This window comes from Telopea speciosissima, chromosome 4 (genome assembly GCF_018873765.1).
Source record: "Telopea speciosissima isolate NSW1024214 ecotype Mountain lineage chromosome 4, Tspe_v1, whole genome shotgun sequence".
Taxonomy (NCBI): domain Eukaryota; kingdom Viridiplantae; phylum Streptophyta; class Magnoliopsida; order Proteales; family Proteaceae; genus Telopea; species Telopea speciosissima.
The window spans coordinates 56,773,414-56,795,043 of NC_057919.1; the positions used below are offsets into that span (position 1 = coordinate 56,773,414).

The 21,630-nt window shown below is 42.2% G+C and overlaps 1 protein-coding gene across 2 annotated transcripts in view; it reads left to right on the forward strand.

Moving 5' to 3' along the window:
* Positions 1-21,630, forward strand: part of LOC122660345 (2-isopropylmalate synthase 1, chloroplastic-like) — a 75,419-nt gene that overhangs the window by 6,960 nt on the left and 46,829 nt on the right. For both annotated transcript variants that reach the window (XM_043855605.1, XM_043855606.1), the window contains exon 6: positions 18,986-19,086. In XM_043855605.1, coding sequence (XP_043711540.1) covers positions 18,986-19,086 — 101 coding nt within the window. The remainder of the gene's footprint in view (positions 1-18,985; positions 19,087-21,630) is intronic.

Consider the following 21,630-nt stretch of genomic DNA (forward strand, 5'->3'; position numbering starts at 1 on the left):
TCCTCACCACTTCTCCTAGAGTAATTTTAGGTCTACCCCTGGCTCTTTTTGCTCCTATCTGAATCTGATGATTTTTGGGGGATAATGGCTTGTGTCTAGAGTGATAGCAACCATGCTATTATAATAGAATAGAATGGGTTACAAGCATAGTACTATATCTCGCGATATATCGGTATCTCGGGCCTACCGAGATATCCGAAATATCCGAGATATCGTGAATATTCGAAATATTGCATTTTTTCTGCAATATTTCGGGGTCCATCTCGGGGTATTTGGCCATATTTAGGCACGAAACTTCATGGACAGCCTTATTTAAGCTTAATAAACACATTTAAACCATAAAATTGTAAAAATGTGAATTCAAATTGGTGTTTTGGGCTTGCACCTTGATTGACATACGGTCGCCGACCTTAATGTATAAATAGTTAAATACACATAGATTAATGAAATCACAACTTAAGTTACAAATTACAAGTGCTAAATCGCTAATAGTAGTTCTTTGTGCCTCCCTGGATCAATCCCACTCATGCCTCATTGAGTCGGCGTCCATTGCTCTGTTTGAATGACATATGTGGACCACGGTATAGAATCGGAGAAGAAAGAGTGTAGTCATCCACAAGTGTCACGTAAATGGAATCATCAACGATCTGAGGTAACCTATCCTAGGATATAAACTAGGGTTACCAATCGATCCATCGTGAAGAAGATGATCCATTTGTGATATGATGTTGGCGCCGGCAAGAGGCGATGGCATTGGCTGCATGTATGGTGGTGAGGTTGGTATCTAGGTCCGCTAGGGTATGCAAAGATGTTATCTACAAAAGATGATCCAGATATGTCCCGGGACTGGGTGTAGTCATAGTCCCTACCCCACTAAAGCGCCCATATGATGATGATCCATCTCCATATCCACCGTAAGGTTGTGATGCACCATAATCCGATGCGATGGAGTGGCATGTGCGTCAAAAGATGGGGCACGCCAATGTCGATCGGTCCTCCTCCCTATCACCCATACTCAAACCACCAAGAGCTAGATAGGTTATCAATGTCCATTTGATCGAGTTGCAATGTTTGTCGCCCCTACGCTTCTGTTGTATGTATGTAGGGGGCCTCTCGAGGGGGGGGGTGCGGGGCACGTGCTCCGTGGTCCGTATCTTGTGTGGCGTGATCAACTGTGTCTCTCCGGTGAATCGGAGTGGGTCTACAGTGCCGAATCCTGGGCCTCTGGCTACCACATAACGCTCTCGCATGCGCGTCATATTCTTCACGCGGCATCACCACCACCAACATCACCACCACCGACATCACCATCACCACCACCCGACATCACCATCATCACCATCATCATCATTTGAGGACTTAGACCAGTCTTCATCATCGCAACATTGCCACGGTGGGGCAGGAATGGTATGGGTGAGGCTTCCCTTGCATGTATCGACCCTCGTCGGCCATATACTCGTCCACATCGGACCAATCTCGGAAGGCTATCATGGGGTCGGGCCTACCTCCCTCCTCATCCAACACCTTTGGCTCACCTCTATCCTCACTTGATCCTGATAGGGTCCTCGTATGCCGAGTCGACTTGAAAGATGTCGGCTAGATCGATGGTGCCCCTACGTCCCTCATGTCCCGTGCGTATGTGTTGCGTTTCAGCCTCGAGTTGTAGTGCACATACACCATGTCGGATAAGCGTTGAGACCCCAATCATTGCCTCTTGGAGTGGATGAGTGCGAGGTACTCAGGTTCCTCTCACAACCGGATGCGAGAACATGTTTGAGCGAGGACTTTAATTGCTATTCTTCTTAAGTTTTCAGCCGATTCCCATACAACACCCACCATTCATTGCATTACAAGTTTACAACAAAAAGACATGTGTCGAATGTTGTTTCAACTTTCAACTTTCAAATTTCAATACATATGTAATTTAAAACTTAAAAGAATTACCAGATCACCACGTGCTCTGCCTTGTATCGCACCTCGGTTCCAAAACTTCCCAATGCATCCCTAAATACCTTGATCTATACCCATGTGGAAAATTAGTAAGTACTTCTTCACTACTTATTTGAAAGCATCGATAAGTTGAGTTTCCAAATGAACTCACTTCATTGTTGCAAATTGCTTGTAGTGCACCATCCGGCTCCAACTTCTTCACTACTTGTTTACGACATCAATAAGTTGAGTTTCCAACCCGAGCCTATTGTTATATTGATACTTAGGGTTGAAGTAGTATGCTTGAAATATGACATATAGAATAGAGGTATTGTCGAATGCATAGGTAATTAGTAAATAATAATACTATGAATTAGTAAACATAAAACAAATTTACTCACCGCCTTATGCGGTGGATGCATAAGTTGATTCTCCCAATGAGCATTTATGATATCTAAGAAGTGTTTGCTCTGCGAGGACCCACACTATAGACACTATCTTTCATCGAGTCTATTAAGCATATAGGACCGGCATGGTTGGGCCCTTGAGCGGAGTCGGCAACATGTAGAACTTGAATTATCGGCTCTAAAACTTTCACCACTTTGCTTAGTTTGGTCGAAGTCCTCGAGATGACATCGTTGTTTGTGCTTCCCTCCCATTTGCGTCTTGGAACCCTTCCATTGAAACCACTCCTCGAAGCAAACATGCTTCTCGGCCCGCCTTCTTTGTCTCAATGCTTTTGAGGGCAATGTAGTTGGTGGCAAATCTTGTGATGCCGAGGCCTAACCAAGTCACCCCACATTTTTCCCTCAATAGATTGAGTGCATAGGAGTGGTTGTATACAAAGTTGGTGACTTGTCTTGCACTTTCAACCACGTCTTCACCAACTTTAACTTTCCCATATCTTTTAGCATTAAGTCAATGCAATGGGCTGCACAAGGAGTCCGGAAGAGCCGGTACTTATTATTGTTCATCATCTTCTCACCGGCCACTTGAAGTTACTTCCATTGTCCGTTACAATCTGGACAACATTCTCAATACCCACATCTTTTCCACTACTTCCTTTAACAATGTAAATATATTTTGCATCCTTTATCTCTTTGGATGCATCCCCAGTTGAGGAACACTTGTCCTCCCATCACGATAAATCATGAAATTGATGATGGACTTTCTGTAGGCCGGATCCATCCATCGCCATTATAGTACCCCATATGTCTCCCACATATTCTTCATCTCACTAATGTACTCATCAATCTCACTCTTTTGTTGAGGTAGATAAACATTCATTACCTCGTATGGGGTGGGGCCCTTGAATCTTGGGCCAGCCCTCGTAATGGTATCTATCATGGTATCATAATGGGGCCTTGTGCGGTGTTCTTCGGGATGGTATGGTATAGCATCCACTTAGCTATTGATTCTTTAACCAATCCCTTCATCCCCTTCCATGCTCCTTTGATTCGGGTTTGCTTCCTTTCTTCTTATGCAATTTAGGATCGAGATGTTGATGGTGAGTACTTGTCTTGGTAGAGGTGTTGGGGTTGCCCTCACACTTTGTGATCTTTTAAAAGGATTCAAAGTTTTAGGACCTCCAGAACGCCAGCTCCTCCACTACCCCCTACTCTTTGTCTCTGTGATCATCTTGAAAACTTCCTCTACTCCTTGAAACAGTCCGCCTAAAATCCCTAGCCTCCTCTGCTGTTTGTATGTCATCAGTCTGCTATGATGTCATCATCGAGAGGAGGAGGAGGAGTCATCATCATCATTGTATCGTCTTCCTCCTCCCATCGAACTCCTCACTGTATCCTCAAGTTGTTCTCTTATCCTTTGCTTGTCGGCCTTCCTCTTCTTTCTTCCCCTCAAACTATCACCAATCTCCGCTACTTGGTAGGGACCATATGACAACCTACAACATCTTTAGATCCTCCGATCGGATGTTGTTTAAGTCTCTTGGACCCACCTCCCATAAATTGCATGTGACAATAATTACATATAGATTTTCTCTTATCCCCATCAATGGGAGTACCATGTAACCATGCAATGTCACCCCTATCTTGGCTGGTTGGTCTCTCTTGTTCCCTCTGTTCTCTTTGTTCCGTCCGCCCCTTTGTTGACTACTTTCCCCCACCTTTTGCTTGCCCTCGCACGTTGTCTATCACGATCCGCCATAATGATACTTGTTTCTTGCAATGTAAGTAACACAAATAATTAAAAAACTTAATGTAGATGCACTTCAATTGACACTTTTAGATTACTAATACACTTGTATAGTTATTTAATATTTTTCCCCTAACCCTTATATTTTTCACAAAATTAAAACCAATTTTTTATATATAATGTTAATATAAGTATTGACCTAACACAACAAAACTATGAATTAGTAAACATAATATACATGTAATGCATCTCAAAACATATAGAAATAACTTTCATATTTTTCATTATTTTTAAACTTAAAACTCATATTTTTCCTTATTTATTTCTGTTTTTTAATTTTTTATATATTTTTCTTAATTTTCGAAAATTAAAAGAATTATTTAAGAGCAGAAAAATAAATCCGACTTGTGAAGCCGTAGATCGGCCATTGGTGTCTAACATATATTTAATTCATTACCATCTAAGTCATATTACCCCTAATTATTTCCTATTTTAGTTGTAGGAAAATGAATTTTTAAAACCAGAAAAAAATAAAAAAAATACATATGGGAAAAAATTTCGACACCGTGAGGCTGTAGATCGGCCTCGTGTCTAACATATATTAATATCATCAACATCCAACAACATTTGTACAAAGTTTTTTAAAAAAATTGTTTTAGAGAAATATAATTTACCTTAAATAATGAAATTAGGCTTGGATGATGAGCTTAGATGACCCTCCGACGTCTTCCCGCGACAAGGAGCTTAATGAGGCTTGGAAGGGAGGAAGAAGAGAGAAAATTTCATTTTCAGCGCTCTCGGTCGAAATATCGACCAAGAGCTGCGAAATATGCAATTTATAAGGATTTTGAATGTGACACTATTGTCACTTTCAATATCTCGCGATATATCGTGATATCTCGCGATATATCGTGAGTTCCACGATATATCGTCGAAATATCTCGATATATCGACGAGTTATTGTACTTTTATTTCGACCTTGTTTCGTATCTCGGTCATGTCGAGATTCACGAAATATCGCGATATATCGCCGATATTTCGCGAGATTTTATACCATGGTTACAAGTACCCTTATACCCATATTACAACACTCCCCCTCAAGTTGGTGCATAGATATCACACATGCCCAACTTGCATACAATAGGATGAAATACTTTACTGTTAAAACCTTTAATCAAAACATTAGCTAACTGATCACCAGACTTGACAAATGGGACACAAATAACACCTTGCTCGAGTTTCTCCTTGATAAAATGACAGTCAATCTCCATGTGTTTGTCCTGTCATGCTGAACTGGATTATGTGCAACGCTAATGGCTGATTTACTATCACAATACACCATCATAGGAAGTTGAATAGTAACACCAAGCAATGTAATTCTAGATTGGTAGGAGACCAACTAGAACCAATAACCAGGATCTGCTATGGATTAGGGAAATTGGCTAGGTCAAAATATGTGAAATTGTGAAATTAGGGTTAGGGTTTGATGGGACCTAGGGTTTAATGGTAGAGTTAGAGTAAGTTGATGTAGGGGAATCTTCCAGTGAAGGTCCTGAGATGTTTTGTTGAGGTTGGGTGTGTAAACTTGAATGAACAAAGCATTAGGTTTATGGTTTTTGGGTTTTGGGAAAGTGGAAGGGGAGGTAATCTAGGGTTTAGGATGGGAGTTTAGGGCAGGGACTTTGATCGAGTTCCCTAAGTGTGAAAGGGGGATTCGGTCCAAGTTTGGGCTGTTTTTGATGGTTGGTTTGATCTGGGCAGGATTTAGGCTATGGGAATGCTAGGGTTTGGTTTAGAGGATTAGAAGAAGAAGGGTTTGGGGTTGGGATGTTGCACTTGTTGACTGAATTATTCTTGAGCCTTGCAGCAGAATTCCAGCAACTGATTATGAGCCTTCAAGAGATCGGCCAGGGCAGAACTGAAGCTGGAATGACACGAATGCAAATCGATGGAGAAGGGTAGGGAAGGCTATCTCAACCTCAGCCTATCTCAGGACAGTGTTGTTTTTTGTTTTTTTGGATGGATAAAAAATTAATTACGAAGAAAGGAGGGGGAATATACAAGCCCGAGGGCCAATAATAGCAGAAGCTAAAGACTAGCTAGGGTGCAAAATGGAGGTAGGGAGACCCCAGGAGACAACAATGAGCCTGTTCCTTGGAGTATCCTTAACACCAGCCAGGGGGAGGGAACGAGCTTTAGAAAAAACATCAAAGAAGATGGCCTTCCAAATCTTGTCGAAAGAGCGGGAGTTGGACGTCCATCTTCTAAGGTTACGCTTCATCCAAATGTGAGAGATAGTGGCACAAAAGGCAAGCTTGCCAACCAAATCACAAATCGATTTGCCTCCGAAAGTCATATCAATCCAAATCCATTCTCTGGAGAGGGGCAGTGGCGATCTTCGAGCAGGCCAGTAGTGGCGAAGGACCCGGTTCCAGATGGAGGCAACAAAGGGGCAAGCGAAGAACAGGTGCTATGCATCTTCGTGCCCATTCCAACAAAGGCAACAGCTGGGGGAGACTTGCATGTGGCGATGTATGAGGAAAGCTTGGGTGGGGAGGCAGTTTGCTAGGGCGCGCCAAGTGGTGAAGCTCTGACGAGGGATGTGCCCTTTAAACCAAACAACTTTATGCTAAGGAAAGGGGGTCCCTCTATGTCTAACCATGTCCCAAGCAGAGTGGGAACTGAAGCTGCCAGAGGGGGAGGGAAGCCACAAGATGGTGTCACCTCTGCCTCGGTGACCAGGGGGGATAGGGGGGAAGGGAGCTCCAAAGATCTGCGAGGGGAGGAGGGAAGGGGGGGGGACCAAGAGCCTCTGGTGATGATGGAAGCCACAAGGGTAGATTTGTCCAAGCTAGATGCATAAATGGCACGGGGGCTGACAATGGAAGCAAGGACACCTGAAGGATGCCATTTGTCCAGCCAAAGGAAGGTCTGCAACCCGCCATCGATCGTGCAGGATATAGCGCCCCTGGCTATATGCCTCACTTGGAGGATTCTACGCCAAATCCAGGAGGAGTCTGGAGTAGAGCTGACAGTCCAGATAGAGTCTCTACGGAGAGGCCCTGCATTCATCCAGGAAGTCCAAATGCTGGATTTGTTGGTGAGGAGCTTCCATAACGGCTTGATAGAACCAGCTAAGTTGACATCTTTAATCCTTCTGAGACCAAGACCTCCTTCAGATTTGGGGGAGCAAATGGAAGACCAGCTCTTGGGGTGGAGGAACCTAGCTAAATCCACACCTTTCCATAGGAAGGCACGCATAATAGATTCGGCAGCCTTGATGGTAGCCTTGGGAAGGCTAAAAACACCGCTCCAATAGATGTAGCAAGATTGGAGAACCGATCTGATGAGCTTGAGACGACCTGCAAAGGATAAAATTTTGGCTTTCCAAAGCTGCAGCCTCTTGCGGAGGAGGTCAAGGATGGGGTTACAGTAGTGGGCTGAAAGTCTGGCAAGGATGAGGGGGAGACCAAGGTAGCGGACGGGTAAGGAGCCAAGGGAAAAGCTTGTGATGGCGGAGAGGGAAGCTTTGGTGGTGTCGGGAACCCTAGCTAGGAAGATTTGGGATTTAAGGTGGTTAGTGCGAAGAGCGGAAAGCCCCTGAAAAAGGTAGAGGGAAGACATGATGGACTCAAGGGAGGGAGGATCAGCCTTGGAGAATATCATAAGGTCATCAGCGAAAGCAAGGTGGGTCAGATTTGTGGGCTTACATTTAGGGATGGGGGAGATGAGGTGGAGGTCAGTTTTGGACTGGATACTACGAGAGAGGACCTCAAGGGAAAGGCAAAAAAGGAAGGGGGAAAGGGGGCAACCCTGACGAATACCAACAGAGGAGGGAAAATAACCAGCAGGGCTGCCATTGAGGACGGAGAAGCGAGGGGTGGAGATGTAGAAGTAAATCTAGTTGACAAAGGTGGGAGGGAATGACATCTTAAGAAGGACTTGGGAGATGAAGTCCCAACGGATGGAGTCGAAGGCTTTGTGGATGTCTGTCTTCAAAAGGGCTGAAGGAGAGATGGATTTACGGTGGAAGCCTTGAACAATTTCCTGGCAATAAGAAAGCAGACTCAAATTATGACTCAAAACAGAACTAGAACTTATAACTAGGATTAAAACTTGCACTAGGAATTCTAATTAGAATTACAACTCAATAAAAGACTAATTAAAATAACAAATTAAAAATCTAATTAGAACCCTAACTTCAGCCCCGATAGCTACTCTATTGGTGGCGTAGGGAAGAATCCCTACACCTGTGGCTGGTTTTAGATGGCCAATTTACATCACTAAGATCTTGGAGAAGACTCTGAAGTCATAACAACTCACAAATGCCATTGGCCATAGCATGAAACTCTGCTTTAGCTCTTGATTTGGAAACTCTACAATATCCTGATGTAGATCTCCTGTCATTAGGAGAACCAGCCCAATCTGCATCTGTAAAGGCTTCAACACTCGCATGTGATCATGAGGAGAGAAGAGCACACCTTTTCTTGGAGCTGACTCAGGTATCACAGGATGCGAAATACAACGTCCATGTGTGCGGAATAGGGATCGTACATGTACTGACTGACCAAACTCATAACATAGGCTATGTTTGGACAAGAATGAGAGAGATAAATCAACCTCCCGACCAATCTTTGATATCTGCCTTTGTCAACTGGTTTACCGTCTTTACTCTTGAGATGGGCATTAGCTTCAAGAGGTGTATCTGTAGGTTTGCACCGTAACATCCCAGTCTCAGATAAGAGGTCAAGGGTATACTTTCTTTGAGAGAGAGAGATACTTTTTGTAGAGTGAGCATCCTCAATACCAAGAAAGTAGCGTTGATTTCCCAGGTCTTTAATCTCAAATTCCTTTCCCAAATAGGCCTTTAGTTGGGATATCTCTGTAGGGTCACTCCCAGTGACAACGATGTCATCAATGTATACAATAAGAACAATAATGTGATCACCTGATTTTTTCATAAATGATGTGTGATCAACGTTATTTTGTTTATGCCCAATTGATACCATAGCCTTATGGAAACATCCAAACCAAGCTCTAGGCGATTGCTTCAAGACGTACACTGCCCGTTTCAGTTTGCACACTTTCCCTTGAGTTTCCTTGCTAGAGAAGCCAGGAGGAATTTCCATGTACACTTCCTCAAGTTCACCATGTAAAAAGGCATTCTTGACATCAAGTTGTTGCAATTGCCACCCCAAGTTAACAGTACATGACATATGACTTGAATAGCGTTCATCTTTGCAACTGGAGCAAAGATCTCCTGGTAATCAATCCTATATGTAACATCCCGAACCTAGACAGGATTCTAGGCACCGCTCTCGCAAGCGCCGACCCAGAAGGTCACAAATAAACATGTAAAAGTAGTAGCAAAAGTCCAAGTATCGCATACAACACAGCGGAAGCATAAAGGTTAAGTTACATTTTAAGAGTTAATTTATGCACTAGGGGCAAATAGCTACATTTATGCATATACAAAAGTTTGAATCAAACATACCAAAGTGTTATTTACAATTCAAAAAGTGAACTGTTTTTAACATCACATAATGTCTTTTGGGCCCTTAGGCCCTAACCTTGGGTTCCCAACTCACATACACTAGAGTTGTACAAGCCTCCTTAGTAGTCTCCTCATCTGAAAAATATCAAGATATATGGGGTGAGCTTACGCCTAGTTAGGTGCACAAGATTCTATACACAAGCATTAAAAAATACAATAATGGATACAAAGACATAAATTACTAACCATAGAAATTCATTCCTTAATTAGTTAGGTCAGATCTTGGCCATTTAGTGAATTGCAGTAGTGCACAATCTGTTGGGGGTAGTAGTCAACTTCGTATCATTATTCTACTCGTATTCCCAGGCATTGCCACCCTGAGGAGGATGATACGATGAGCATTATAGACGAGCTCTATTTGTGTGTCCATGCACGGAGCCCCTGGGGAAGGAACCCTCATCTCATAAACATTATACTATTTAGACGAGCTCTACTCCCATGTATCTAGGCACCGGAGTCTTGGGGAAGAAATTCTCATCTAATAAGCATCATACTAATATAGAAGGGCTCTATTCCCATGTATCTAGGCACCGGAGCCCTAGGGAAGGAACCCTCATCTATAAGCATCATACTAGACATGTCTACTCCCATGTGTCTAAGCATCGTAGCCCTAGGGAAAGACAAGCTTTAGTTCATTGTAGGTCACATCTACACCTTGTTCCAGGCTACCGGAGCCCTGGGGCAGATGTGGTCCTACTCATCATCAGGCCTTCATCCAGTACATAACCCCCTACTGGAAAAGGGACAGTAGCCACACGGATGTTTTACAAAGTTACCATTAACCATACATACATAGATACATACTTTTCTTTCATTCATTTACTTCATCTCTTCATTACCCTTTTCATTTCATAATCATTCATTAATCATTCATTACTTTCTCTTCACATAACATGTGAAATCGTTCTCATACATATTTCATTGCATGGAATATATCAGATTTCATATCACATTCATAAACCAAATGCATATCATCATTTCATACTTCATACAACATCCAAATAGTATCAAACAAACACTTTAAGCATTCCCATGGCATTCATTCATATAGCAATATATAAATCAAGCATCATTCAATAAACACATCACATACATCATACAATTCATATCCATGCTTTCCTCACACAACATACATACACTTTATTATAGTACATAGTCATGGATCCCTCACCTTTGACTCAATTTCTCTGTTTCTTCTTAATTTCCTTTCAATTCACTGCTCCAGCAACACTAAGACTCTTAAAATAATATAATAACATCATATAAATAATACCAAAGAATAGTAGGGCATTCCCACCATAATATAAATATTAATAAAATATTCCAAAAGTATAAAAATATTCAATTCCCTCTAAATATCAATAAAATAATCATGACATGCATGCAGGGTGTTACATTATAAGTCTAGGTGAGGCCCTTGGCAAACAGTTTGGCTTTATAACGATCTACTGTACCACCCATTTCTATTTGACTGTGAAAACCCATTTGCTGCCCACAATTTTCTTATCTAGAGGAAGAGATACTAATTCCCATGTGTCATTGTTCCTAAGTGCTTTCATTTCTTTAATCATGGCATCTTTGCATGGTGAATCTGCTAGAGCCTCCTGCCAATTCTGAGGAATAGAAACAAAGGACACAGAAGACACAAAAATACGATAGAATGGAGAGAGAGAATCATATGACACAACATGAGAAATAGGATGCGAGTACAAGTCCTTTTTCCCTTGTAAACAGCAATGGGTAAATTTAGAGAAGGATCATCATTAGGGCTGCAACAGGGTCGGGTTGGGCCGGGCTTTTTAAAACTGCAGCCCAACCCCGAGCCCCCTTAGTTGGGCCCAGGCCCGGCCCGACCCGACCCGACCCTGACTTAGGGCCTGGAAAATCCAACCCTAACCCGCCCTCAGGGTTGGGCCAGGCTGACCCTGATTGGCCTTGATCATAGAGTGAGGGAAGGGATAGATGCATGGATTGGACTGGGTAGGGTTGGGTCGGGGAGAAAATTATCAATTTTACATAAAATATTGTCATTTATTATCTTCATATATAACATATTATATAACAAAACATGTGTGACATTTAAAGTTTATAATATATATACTATATCAATATTATTTTATTGTATAACTTAAAACAGAGTTGGGCTGGGCCGGACTGGGCTCAGCCCGAGGCCTCAACCTTGGCCCGACCCGACCTTGATTCAGGGCCAGAAATTTTCGGCCCTAGCTCGTCCTCAGGGCCAGGTATCTCAGCAATCCTATTCGGACTCAGGGTGGGCCAGGGCGGGTTCGGGCTGACAGGGCCAAAATTGTACCTCTAATCATCACGATCATTAAAAGGAAAAGAATCACCTGATGGAATGGATGACACTGTGGATCTTGGATTAGAGGAAGGCAGTTGACTGGGTAGAGTAGGCACAGTAGCAGTAGTGGTATCAACTTGCTCACCTTGCTTGCCCTGGAAACGCTCATAAACTTGTAGTAGCTTAGCCTGCCTAGGTTCCCCTTGAATTAAAGGATCTTCTGTCTCCCTTTGTAGATGCTAATTCTCTTGAAACACGGGACCATCAAGAGAGCAACCATCGACACATCTTCCCTAGGATAGTGTTCTCGCCTTGAAGAGGTGGCGATAAAGGGTAGTAGGCTTCTGACTCATGGACGATCACATCCACGGTTACCAAAACATGACGGGAAGGTGGATGGTAACACTTATAGCCCTTTCATGTAGCAGAGTAGCCAATAAAGATGCATTTGAGATTCCTGGGATCAAGTTTTCTTTGGAGGTGATGGTTACGAGCAAAACAAACGCAACAAAAAAACTTGGGAGGAACCACGAACAAAGAGGAGCCTAGGAGCACAACAAGAGGACAACGGAAGTCCAAAACCTGACTAGGCATCTTGTTAATAAGGTAGGCAACAGTGAGAACAGGCTTACTCCAAAATGAGCAGGAACATGCATCTCAAACATGAGAGAACGAGCCACTCTCAACAAGTGACGATTCTTGTGTTCCGCAACTCCATTCTGGGCGGGGGTATCAACACAACTGGTTTGGTGTATGATACCCTGAGCAACAACATAGAATTGGAAGGGGCTGTCCAGGTATTCAGTACCATTGTTAGTGCGAAGAACTTTAACTTTAGCATCAAATTGAGTTTGTACCATGCTGTGAAACTTCTGAAAACAGCCAAATACTTCGTTCTTATGGCGCAACAAATACACCCAGGTAGAGAGGGAACCATCAGCAACTCTAACTCTGTCTTTACCTAAACATGGAGAGTATTGAAAAAAATGACTAGAAGACCCGGTCTTGTGGTCATTGGCACCTGTGTCGATTATCTAAGGGAGGGATACAACTGAGGCACAATGACCACCAAAGGAAATACTTGAATTAGCAAAGTTTGAATTAGAGGTGAAAGGAACAGTGGCAACAGAGGCAACGGACGGTGGGGAGGATGACGAAGGCTCCAACTTGGTCATTAGATGTCTAAGAATCAGGAACTCATCCTGAGATAAAGAAGTACCCATGGGTGCAGTATCGGATGCCTCAGTATGATGAGCATGGGCAGGTGTAGAGCGACCACGATCACGTCTACAAGTAGTAGTGGGATGGCCATGGAGTTTCCAACAGTCCTCCTTAGTGTGGCGTTCCTTCCCACAGTAGTCATACTTAATTGGTTCCCTGTCAGTAGTGGGATGATCACCTGAGCGGGTAAAACCTCCTCGAGATTGAGAACCAGAACCAGTGTAAAGAGCTGATCTCTCCTTTGTGACGGGCTGTGGCATCGTAGTACGATGACTATCCTCCATCTGAACCATGGAATATGATTGCTCCAGGGTTAGAAAGGGATCTCGGCTAAGGAAATGAGTACAAATCTGATCAAACTCCACATCATGGTTCAAGATTTCGCAAAATATCGCCGATATATCGAGATATTTCGGAAATCTCGACAGTACCGAGACGTAATGGTAAGGCGAAATGGAAAAAGTTCATATTTCGGTGATATTTCATGATATTTCGGCGATATTTCGTGATATTTCTTGTGAGTCTTGCACTCTTGTGAGTTGTGAACATGTGACTTTGTGTATTGACTATTGAGTATTGAACTATTGACTATTATGGAGTTTATGAGTTATGAGTTATGACTTATGAGTTATTTTTGTTTTATTACTTTGTTTAAATTTCTTATATGTCTTTTAGTACCTAATCAATGTGTATTTAACTATTTATACATCAGGGTCGGCGACTGTATACTGCCAATCAAGGGTGCAAACCCAAAACACCAGTTTGAGTTCATTTTTTTTGCAATATGAAGGTTTAAATGTGTTTATTTAGCTTAAATAAGGGTGTACATGAAGTATTAGGCCTTGATATGGCCAAAAACCCATCGAGATGGAGTGCCGAAATATGGCAGAAAAAATACTATATTTCGGCGATATTTCGGTATATTTCGGATATTTTGGCCATCTCGACTAGCCCGAGATACCGAGATATCGCGAGCTTTTAAACTATGCTCCACATTCTAACCAGCCAAGAAGTCGTACTCCATTTCTTGAAGTTCGTGGCATCTATGGAACAGGTAGCTTGGAAATCCTCATAAAAGTTTAACTCCTAGCACAACTCACATAACTTGGAGTGATATTGAGATAACGACATCTCCTTCTGCTTGGTTTCATGGATCTTCTTCCGCAACTCATAGACTTGAGCATCATTCCCAACCTAAGAATGGGTATCCTTGACAGCTTTCCAAATCTTGGTAGCAGTATCCAACAAACGGTAATCCCGTGCAATATTGGGATGCATGGAGTTAATAAGAATTGACATCACCAAGGAGTTATCTGAACTCCATTTCTTTTTAGATGTACCAATAGTAGTAGGTTTCTTAGTTTCACCTATAACATACCCGATAAATCCTCGGGAATCGATAGACATGAAATAGGAATGAGACCACATCAAGTAGTTGGTACCATCCAACTTGATCGAGCTAACAAGGAACGGAGGAAAATCACTATGGGTCCCATGACTCACTCCCATAGTTATCAAGGCAGAAAGGCGACCATGGTGTTTTAGAGGGTAAAAAAACAAGGCGACACCAACATGTCGGCAAGGTGCCCGCCATGGCGCCCAAGGCATCCAAGGCGACCAAGGAGTCTGGACGCCACGACGCCTTGATAACTATGCTCACTCCCTTGGTTCCAGTTGATGCAGTATTAACGTCTGACATGACTGCTGATCCTAGATGAGTTATAGTAAGAGAGAAAAATATCTCTAGTACATACTTCAATACCGGCAGTAACCAATCTTCATAACGATCAAATCTTCACAAATAAGGGCTTTCAGGCCATATGGATCCAGGCCAAAGAGCATCCTCGGTGGAAGAGAATCACTACTAAGGACAAGAGACACGGTGCAGCCCGATGAGAAGGGGGGCCAAGAGAAAGGTGAGCGAGAGAGGCGAGAGAGAGAGAAATGAGAGTGAGGGTGAGGGAGGCGGATGACGGCGCTAGGGATGTGGCAGCTCCACTGTGGTATTAGGGTTTGGATCCCAAGGTGGATCCTCGCTCTGATACCATGATGATTTTTGGGGAATATTGGCTTGTGTCTAGAGTGACAGCAGCCATGCTAATGTAAGACTGGAATACCAGTCCCAAAAACCCACAAAAATTCAAATAAAGAACAGAACCAGAATTAGAAATTTAGGGTTTATGATCAATCCAGCCAAGTGATGGTCACCACACTTGGATCAAGTGTAGAGAACAGTAGGGGGAAGCTTGTCTCCAAAGCTGGTTCAATTCCGATGTGTCTGATGTAGAGATATTAAGGATTACCAAAATAAAAGGTTCAAGAAACCTTCCAAAACAATGCTGTTCTGGGCTTCCAGCAGTAGCCAAGTGTCAGGCTTGGTGAATGAAGCCTGGTCTGCAACTTTGGGTCAATTCTGATGGTTAGAATTGAAAATAGGAAGGTGAGAATGAAATAGAAAGTAAGTGGAATATAGAAGTTTTGGACTGTGGAATGGAGTGGAAGTGTAAATCGAGTGGAGGTCCCTTGGAGATGAAACTCTGCTGCAATTTGGAGTCAGTTCTGGTGAATGGTTGAAGAGATCTGAGTTGGTGATGAAATTAGAAGGTTTAGGCTGTAGAGCAGACCAGCCCACAGAATGGGCTCAAACTGGGATCGAGTAGGCTTCCTGTAGGTGTGATTCAACCCTTAAAACCCTGCTGAAACAGAGTGCAGTTCTTCAAGATATGGTGGTTCGATCTTCCTTTCTGAAGAACAGCAGCAGTAGCACTCGAGTAACCTCTTCAATGGTTCAAGCAGTCACAATAGCAGAGCAGCACTCAGAGATCGATGGAGAGACAGAGGAGGTGGAGGAGATAGAAAATAGAAGGTAGGGGGTAGGGGGAATGGCTCTCTCAGTCTGGGTCTCTCACCCACAGCTATCTCAGCTGTTGCAGCACCGGGGAAACTCCCATACTCGATGGCTAAAATTAGCCTGAAGATTCTTTCTCTAAATTCTGTCTTTTCATTAAGATGTGATGCCTTTTAATAGCTTAGGCAAGCTTACATAGAATAGAAACTACTAAATCCTAGCTAAATAGAATTTAACTAAATTAAAACTACTTGGCTTTATAATTCAGCCACAAGCAAAAACAAATTAGAAACTAATAAATATAGAAACTACTTGAGTGCACCAAATCTAGCTGACTGGTCAAAGGAGGATCCTAGCAAAATCGTGGAGCATCTCTCTCTCAAAATTGTGGAGCAACTTTGATTGGTCAAGAAGGACCCTTAACACAATCGTGGGGTAAAATAGACCGCTGCCTGGCTGGCTCGAACTGGTCCATCTCTGGCCCAAAGTGGGGCTTGGTCTTTTGTCTCTTCCTCCGGCCAGAATCTACATCACATGCTTTACTTATAATAGAATAGAATGGGTTACAACTACAGTACTGCCCCTAAGGACAAATCTAACGTTATACCCACATTACAACAAAATCAAATAACTCCTATACTGGAGCATCTAAAGGTCTCTTTTGTACATGGCCATGCCACCTCAAACGACTACCTTGAAGTTTATCATGTATCGGAACTAATTCTAAATCAGCTCTAATTTGTTCATTCCTTATTTTATCTTTCCTAGTTTTACCACACTCAATATCCTCATCTCAGCTACACTAAATTTATGTAGATAATGTATCGTAACTACCTAACATTCCGCACCATACATCATAATCGGTTCATATGACTGTCCTATAAAATTTTCATTAGATCATTTGCACGGGACATGCTCTTGTCTTGAGAGAACTCTCCTTCAAATCATCCCAAATACCCTTAGCGGTAGTGTGAAACATAACATTAGCAGCCATAGGTGGTTCCATATTGTTCCATAACCATACAAGTATCAGTCACATGCATCCATTCTTTATATCCTATATTGTCTGTAGATGATGGGGAAGAAATCAGATGATTTAGTTTATCCTTTGCATTAATGTAAACCTTTATTGCTTGTGCCCAGAATAGGTAATTAGAAGCTCCACTCAGCTTAATAGTCTACATTACGTTTAGAGTCACCCATTGATGATTGAACCAGAGAAGATACTGTATCTGCAACACAATCAGCCATAGTACAGAAGCAATTAGTAGAATTGAACCAGAGAAGATACTATATCTGCAACACAATCAGCCATAGTACAGAAGCAATTAATAGAATCAAGAAGAAATCACCACCGCAGGATGAAGAACCACCAATATTGCAGAAAAGTAGTTTTGTTCAAACCACAGAAAGAATAGAAAGCTGATATGCTGAATTATATAGTGCAGAAAAGTAGTTTTCTTCAAACCACAGAGAGAATGCATCAACAAATAATCACTGCAGGATGAAGAACCACCAATATTGCAGAGAAGTAGTTATCTTCAAACCACACAGAGAATAGAAAGGTGATACACCGAATGATATAGAGAACACAAACAGGCACACACACACCTGATAAGAAGAGCAGCTAAAACACACCTGATAAGAAGAGCCAGCTAAAACAGTGAATACATCAACAAATAACCAAAACCAGCAAAGACCATCAGATATTGTAGGGAATATGATAAGTGGAGATGGAAGAAATTCATATCTCCAGATCAGGACTTCAGATCACCATGAAAGGCTGATTTAGTGTACTGTTTATATAGCAGAACAATACTTCCAAGTTTGATAGAATTCCAACGGCCAGGTTCAGAGATATGGGCCAAGACTGAAAAATAGAAACTCAAGATCCAAAAAAAAAAAAAGAAAAAGGAAAGTCTAGAACTTCTAATCAATTCAGCAGATCAGACCCAAAATTTAATCGAATGTACTTGGGAAAAAGCAGAACAAAATCCCAAAATATTGCTCGAATCTATCAGTGGGGTGATCAAATCCCGGGGAACCCTTTTTTCAGATCAGAAAACTTGAAGAACAAGATACTGTGGGTATTGGCATTGCAGGAACAATAAATAATAGCAGCGTCACAGCAATGAAGCCTTCGTCAGATAAAAAAACCCTGTTGTTTTATATAAGATTAACCAAGGGAACCCATCATGCAAAGATGCAGCAGCAGCTGCTATATATATATATAGCGGCGGTGGGAGCCTCGTGCACTGGGTACACCCTAAAATAAAATATATATATATATATATTTTATATCATAGTTTATTGATCAGTAATGCTCTGATACGATGTTACAATATCAAATCAATAGAGATCAATAAATCCAAGAAGAAAGAAGAAGAATGAAGAAGAAGAAAGGAGAAAGGAGAAACCGTCAGGGAGAGAAAAGAGTTAATCGAATAGGGAATACTATTCCTATTGATAGCAAGGATTATTTATAAAGCAAACTCTAGTGTAGTTGCAAAAAAACCCCAACAACTTATTATAATAATAACCTATATGCTCATAATATATAAACACAATTACAACTAAGCCCCTGCAGTAGATAAATAAAAATTGACAGTAATTAATTATGTTTTGTTGTTTTGAATTAGTTTTATTCTTGCAGCCTTTCTTCGTACTATGCGGTTTTCTTATCAATCGAATCTGCTATTAAATGTAGTCTTGTTTTCATTTTTCTTGATTTGTCTTTGCTCAGTATGTACAAATTACCCATTTTTAAGCATCTGGTACAACAAAAAGCACCACCTTGACCGGGGGGGGGGGGGACGGTGATTTTGTAGCAGTGGGCTGCAAAGTTGCTTTATCATCTGTCCCGTTAGAAACTGCAGTTTTCTGGTAGACCATATTCATGCATTTGGTATATCTTTTTTTTTAGAAGAAAGAAAAGATTATTGGCAAAATTTATTTTATCGTATTTTTCATTTTGTAGGATGGAATGCTTAAACATAGAAGTACCTACGAGATCATTTCTCCTGAAGATATTGGGTTATATCGATCTAATGAATCTGGCATTGTCCTTGGAAAACTTAGGTAAGCAATACTTCATTAACTAGTATATATTTTAAAGAACCTCCCTTTTATGCTTCCATGATGGATTTTGGTTGGCTTTGGTTTGTGTCTTTGGATTTCCTTTTTTCTCTAGTATTGACTTTTTTACTCATGAGAATTGTCTTATGTTGATGATAAAATTCTGTTTGTTTTATCTTTTTCTAATTCTTGGGTGCTCCTGTTGAAGAAAAAGTTGTCGTATTTGTATGTACTATGTAGCTATCTTTTAAGTTGTGTTGAAGTGGTTTTTTTTCAGATTTATTTCTATTAAAAACCCTTCTTTTGTTGTGCCGTTGGTAATCAGGTAAAGATACATCATCTATATCAGGTATTCAATGCTGGAGCATAGTTTGAAAACTCGAGTTTTGGTCTCGTTTCGGCCTGACCGAAATAACCAAAATTTCGCTGAGACAGTTCATTTTTTGCCTTGAGAGTTTTTGTTAGCCATTTCGGAGGGCAAACGGCCAAAATGACCCAAATTTTCAGCCGAAATGACCAAAATTTCGACCGAAATAGTGTCGATTTTGGGTTTCACTTCCTGTTTCATATTGCCCATGTCAAAATTAGCAAAATTAGTGAAATTTTGCCTAGATTTTGGCGAGTTTTCGAAATATGTGCTGGAGTGTCCTTATTTAAGATCAAATTACATCATTAAACCCCCTTCTAGTAAATCAAAATTGTTGTTGTGTGTTGATATACATTGTTTTAGCCCTTACTCATCAGTTCGAGCTTTCGTGATAAAACGGTTGTGACAAATATGTTTCTCATAACCTTATGGCCTGGGTTTAGGCCCAACAATTGACGAGTTTCTTAAGGCAGTGGATATTGATTCTCTTAAATTCCCTGTCAAACCTTGTGATATGCATTTGTATATATTGCAGTGTGGTCTAAAGTTACAAACAAAAAACGGTACAACCTTTTGTTTGTTGCTGAAAATTGACTTCTTATCTTCTTGTGAAATTTTAGCTAAAACTATGATAAAATTGTTTCATTTTATGTTTGATCAGGCAGGTAATTTAAGTTTTAATATTTTATAATTAATATATCCATGTTTTTTTTGGTAAATGAATATATTACCGAGCCCCAAGAGGGGGCAGGGGAGAGCGAACCAAAGAAACAATATACAAGAAGGAGAAGGAGGGAGAGAAGAGAGGGGGGGGGGAGAGGAGAGAAAAACAAAAGAATGGGGGGGGGGGATCGACCAGCCTACGCAGAGGAGGAGGACCGCAAAAGGGCCGAATCAAGGCCCCAAAAAGTCAAAATGTGGCTATTTCTATGGCTGTCCAGGCAGGGCCTCTATCTGATAGTATTGAGCTTGGTGGACACCTCAGAGGAGATGGCTTTCCAAATCACATCAAACGATCTAGAGTTGGAAGTCCATCTCCTGAGGTTCCTCTCCATCCAAATATGGTGGATAGCGGCGCTAAAGACTAGCTTCCCAATGGTGTCATAGATGGAGTTCCTAGAAAAGGAGTTGAGCAACCAATGCCATTCGCGATCAAAGCCTCTGATCCTTTTGTTACGCGGCCAGATGGAGGATAATGCCTTATTCCAAATGGTAGAGGTAAAGGTGCAGTAAAAAAAGAGATGGGGGATATCTTCACGGCCAATCCAACAAAGGTTGCAAGAGGGAGGAGCTGGGATAGTGCGATGTATCAGGAAGGCTTGGGTGGGCAGGCAAAGTCTTAGGGCTCTCCAAACAGTTAGGCTATGGTGAGGAATATGGCCTTTAAACCAGACTAACTTGTGCCAGGGGATAGGGGGACAGGGGTCTCTGGAGAGGTTCCAGGCAGAGGAGGAAGAGAAGGAGCCTGTGGGGGAGGGGAGCCAGGTGACCTTATCCGCATGGGGGAGGGGGTTCCGAGGTAACGGGGGGAGGGTAGCCCAGATCAAAGAGATGATGTCAGGGTTGAGGGAAGGGTGGGGGATCCAGGAGCCTGAGGAGATGATGGAGGAGACAGTGGCGGCCTTTGGGAGGCCAGAATAAAAGATGGCCCTTGGGCCCAGCAAATTATAGAGGATACCCAAGGGGTGCCAAGGATCCAGCCAGAGAGAGGTGGAGGAGCCGTCGGAAATGGAAGAGGAGATACCACGAAGGGCTAAAGGGCAGAGGGTGAAGATCTTGCGCCAAATCCAAGAGGAGTTGGCTTGGATGGGGACAGTCCAGAAGGAGTCAGACTTAAGAAGATAAGAGTGGACCCAAGAAACCCAGATAGAATCCTGGCGAGAAGAGATTCTCCAGATGAGTTTAAGAATGCCCACCGTGTTGGAGTCATGGATACGACGGATCCCCAGGCCACCCTCAAATTTAGGGAGACAGATGGATTTCCAACTAACAAGGTGGAGGAATCTGGGGGTGTCACTGCCTTTCTAGAGGAAGGAGCAGCAGGTGCGCTCAATGGCCTTGATGGTGGAGTTGGGGATGAAGAAGATACCAGTCCAATAGATGTAGGTTGCTTGGAGAACCGAACGGATACATTCGAGTCTGACAGCATAAGAAAGGAGCTTGTCTTTCCAAAGCTGGAG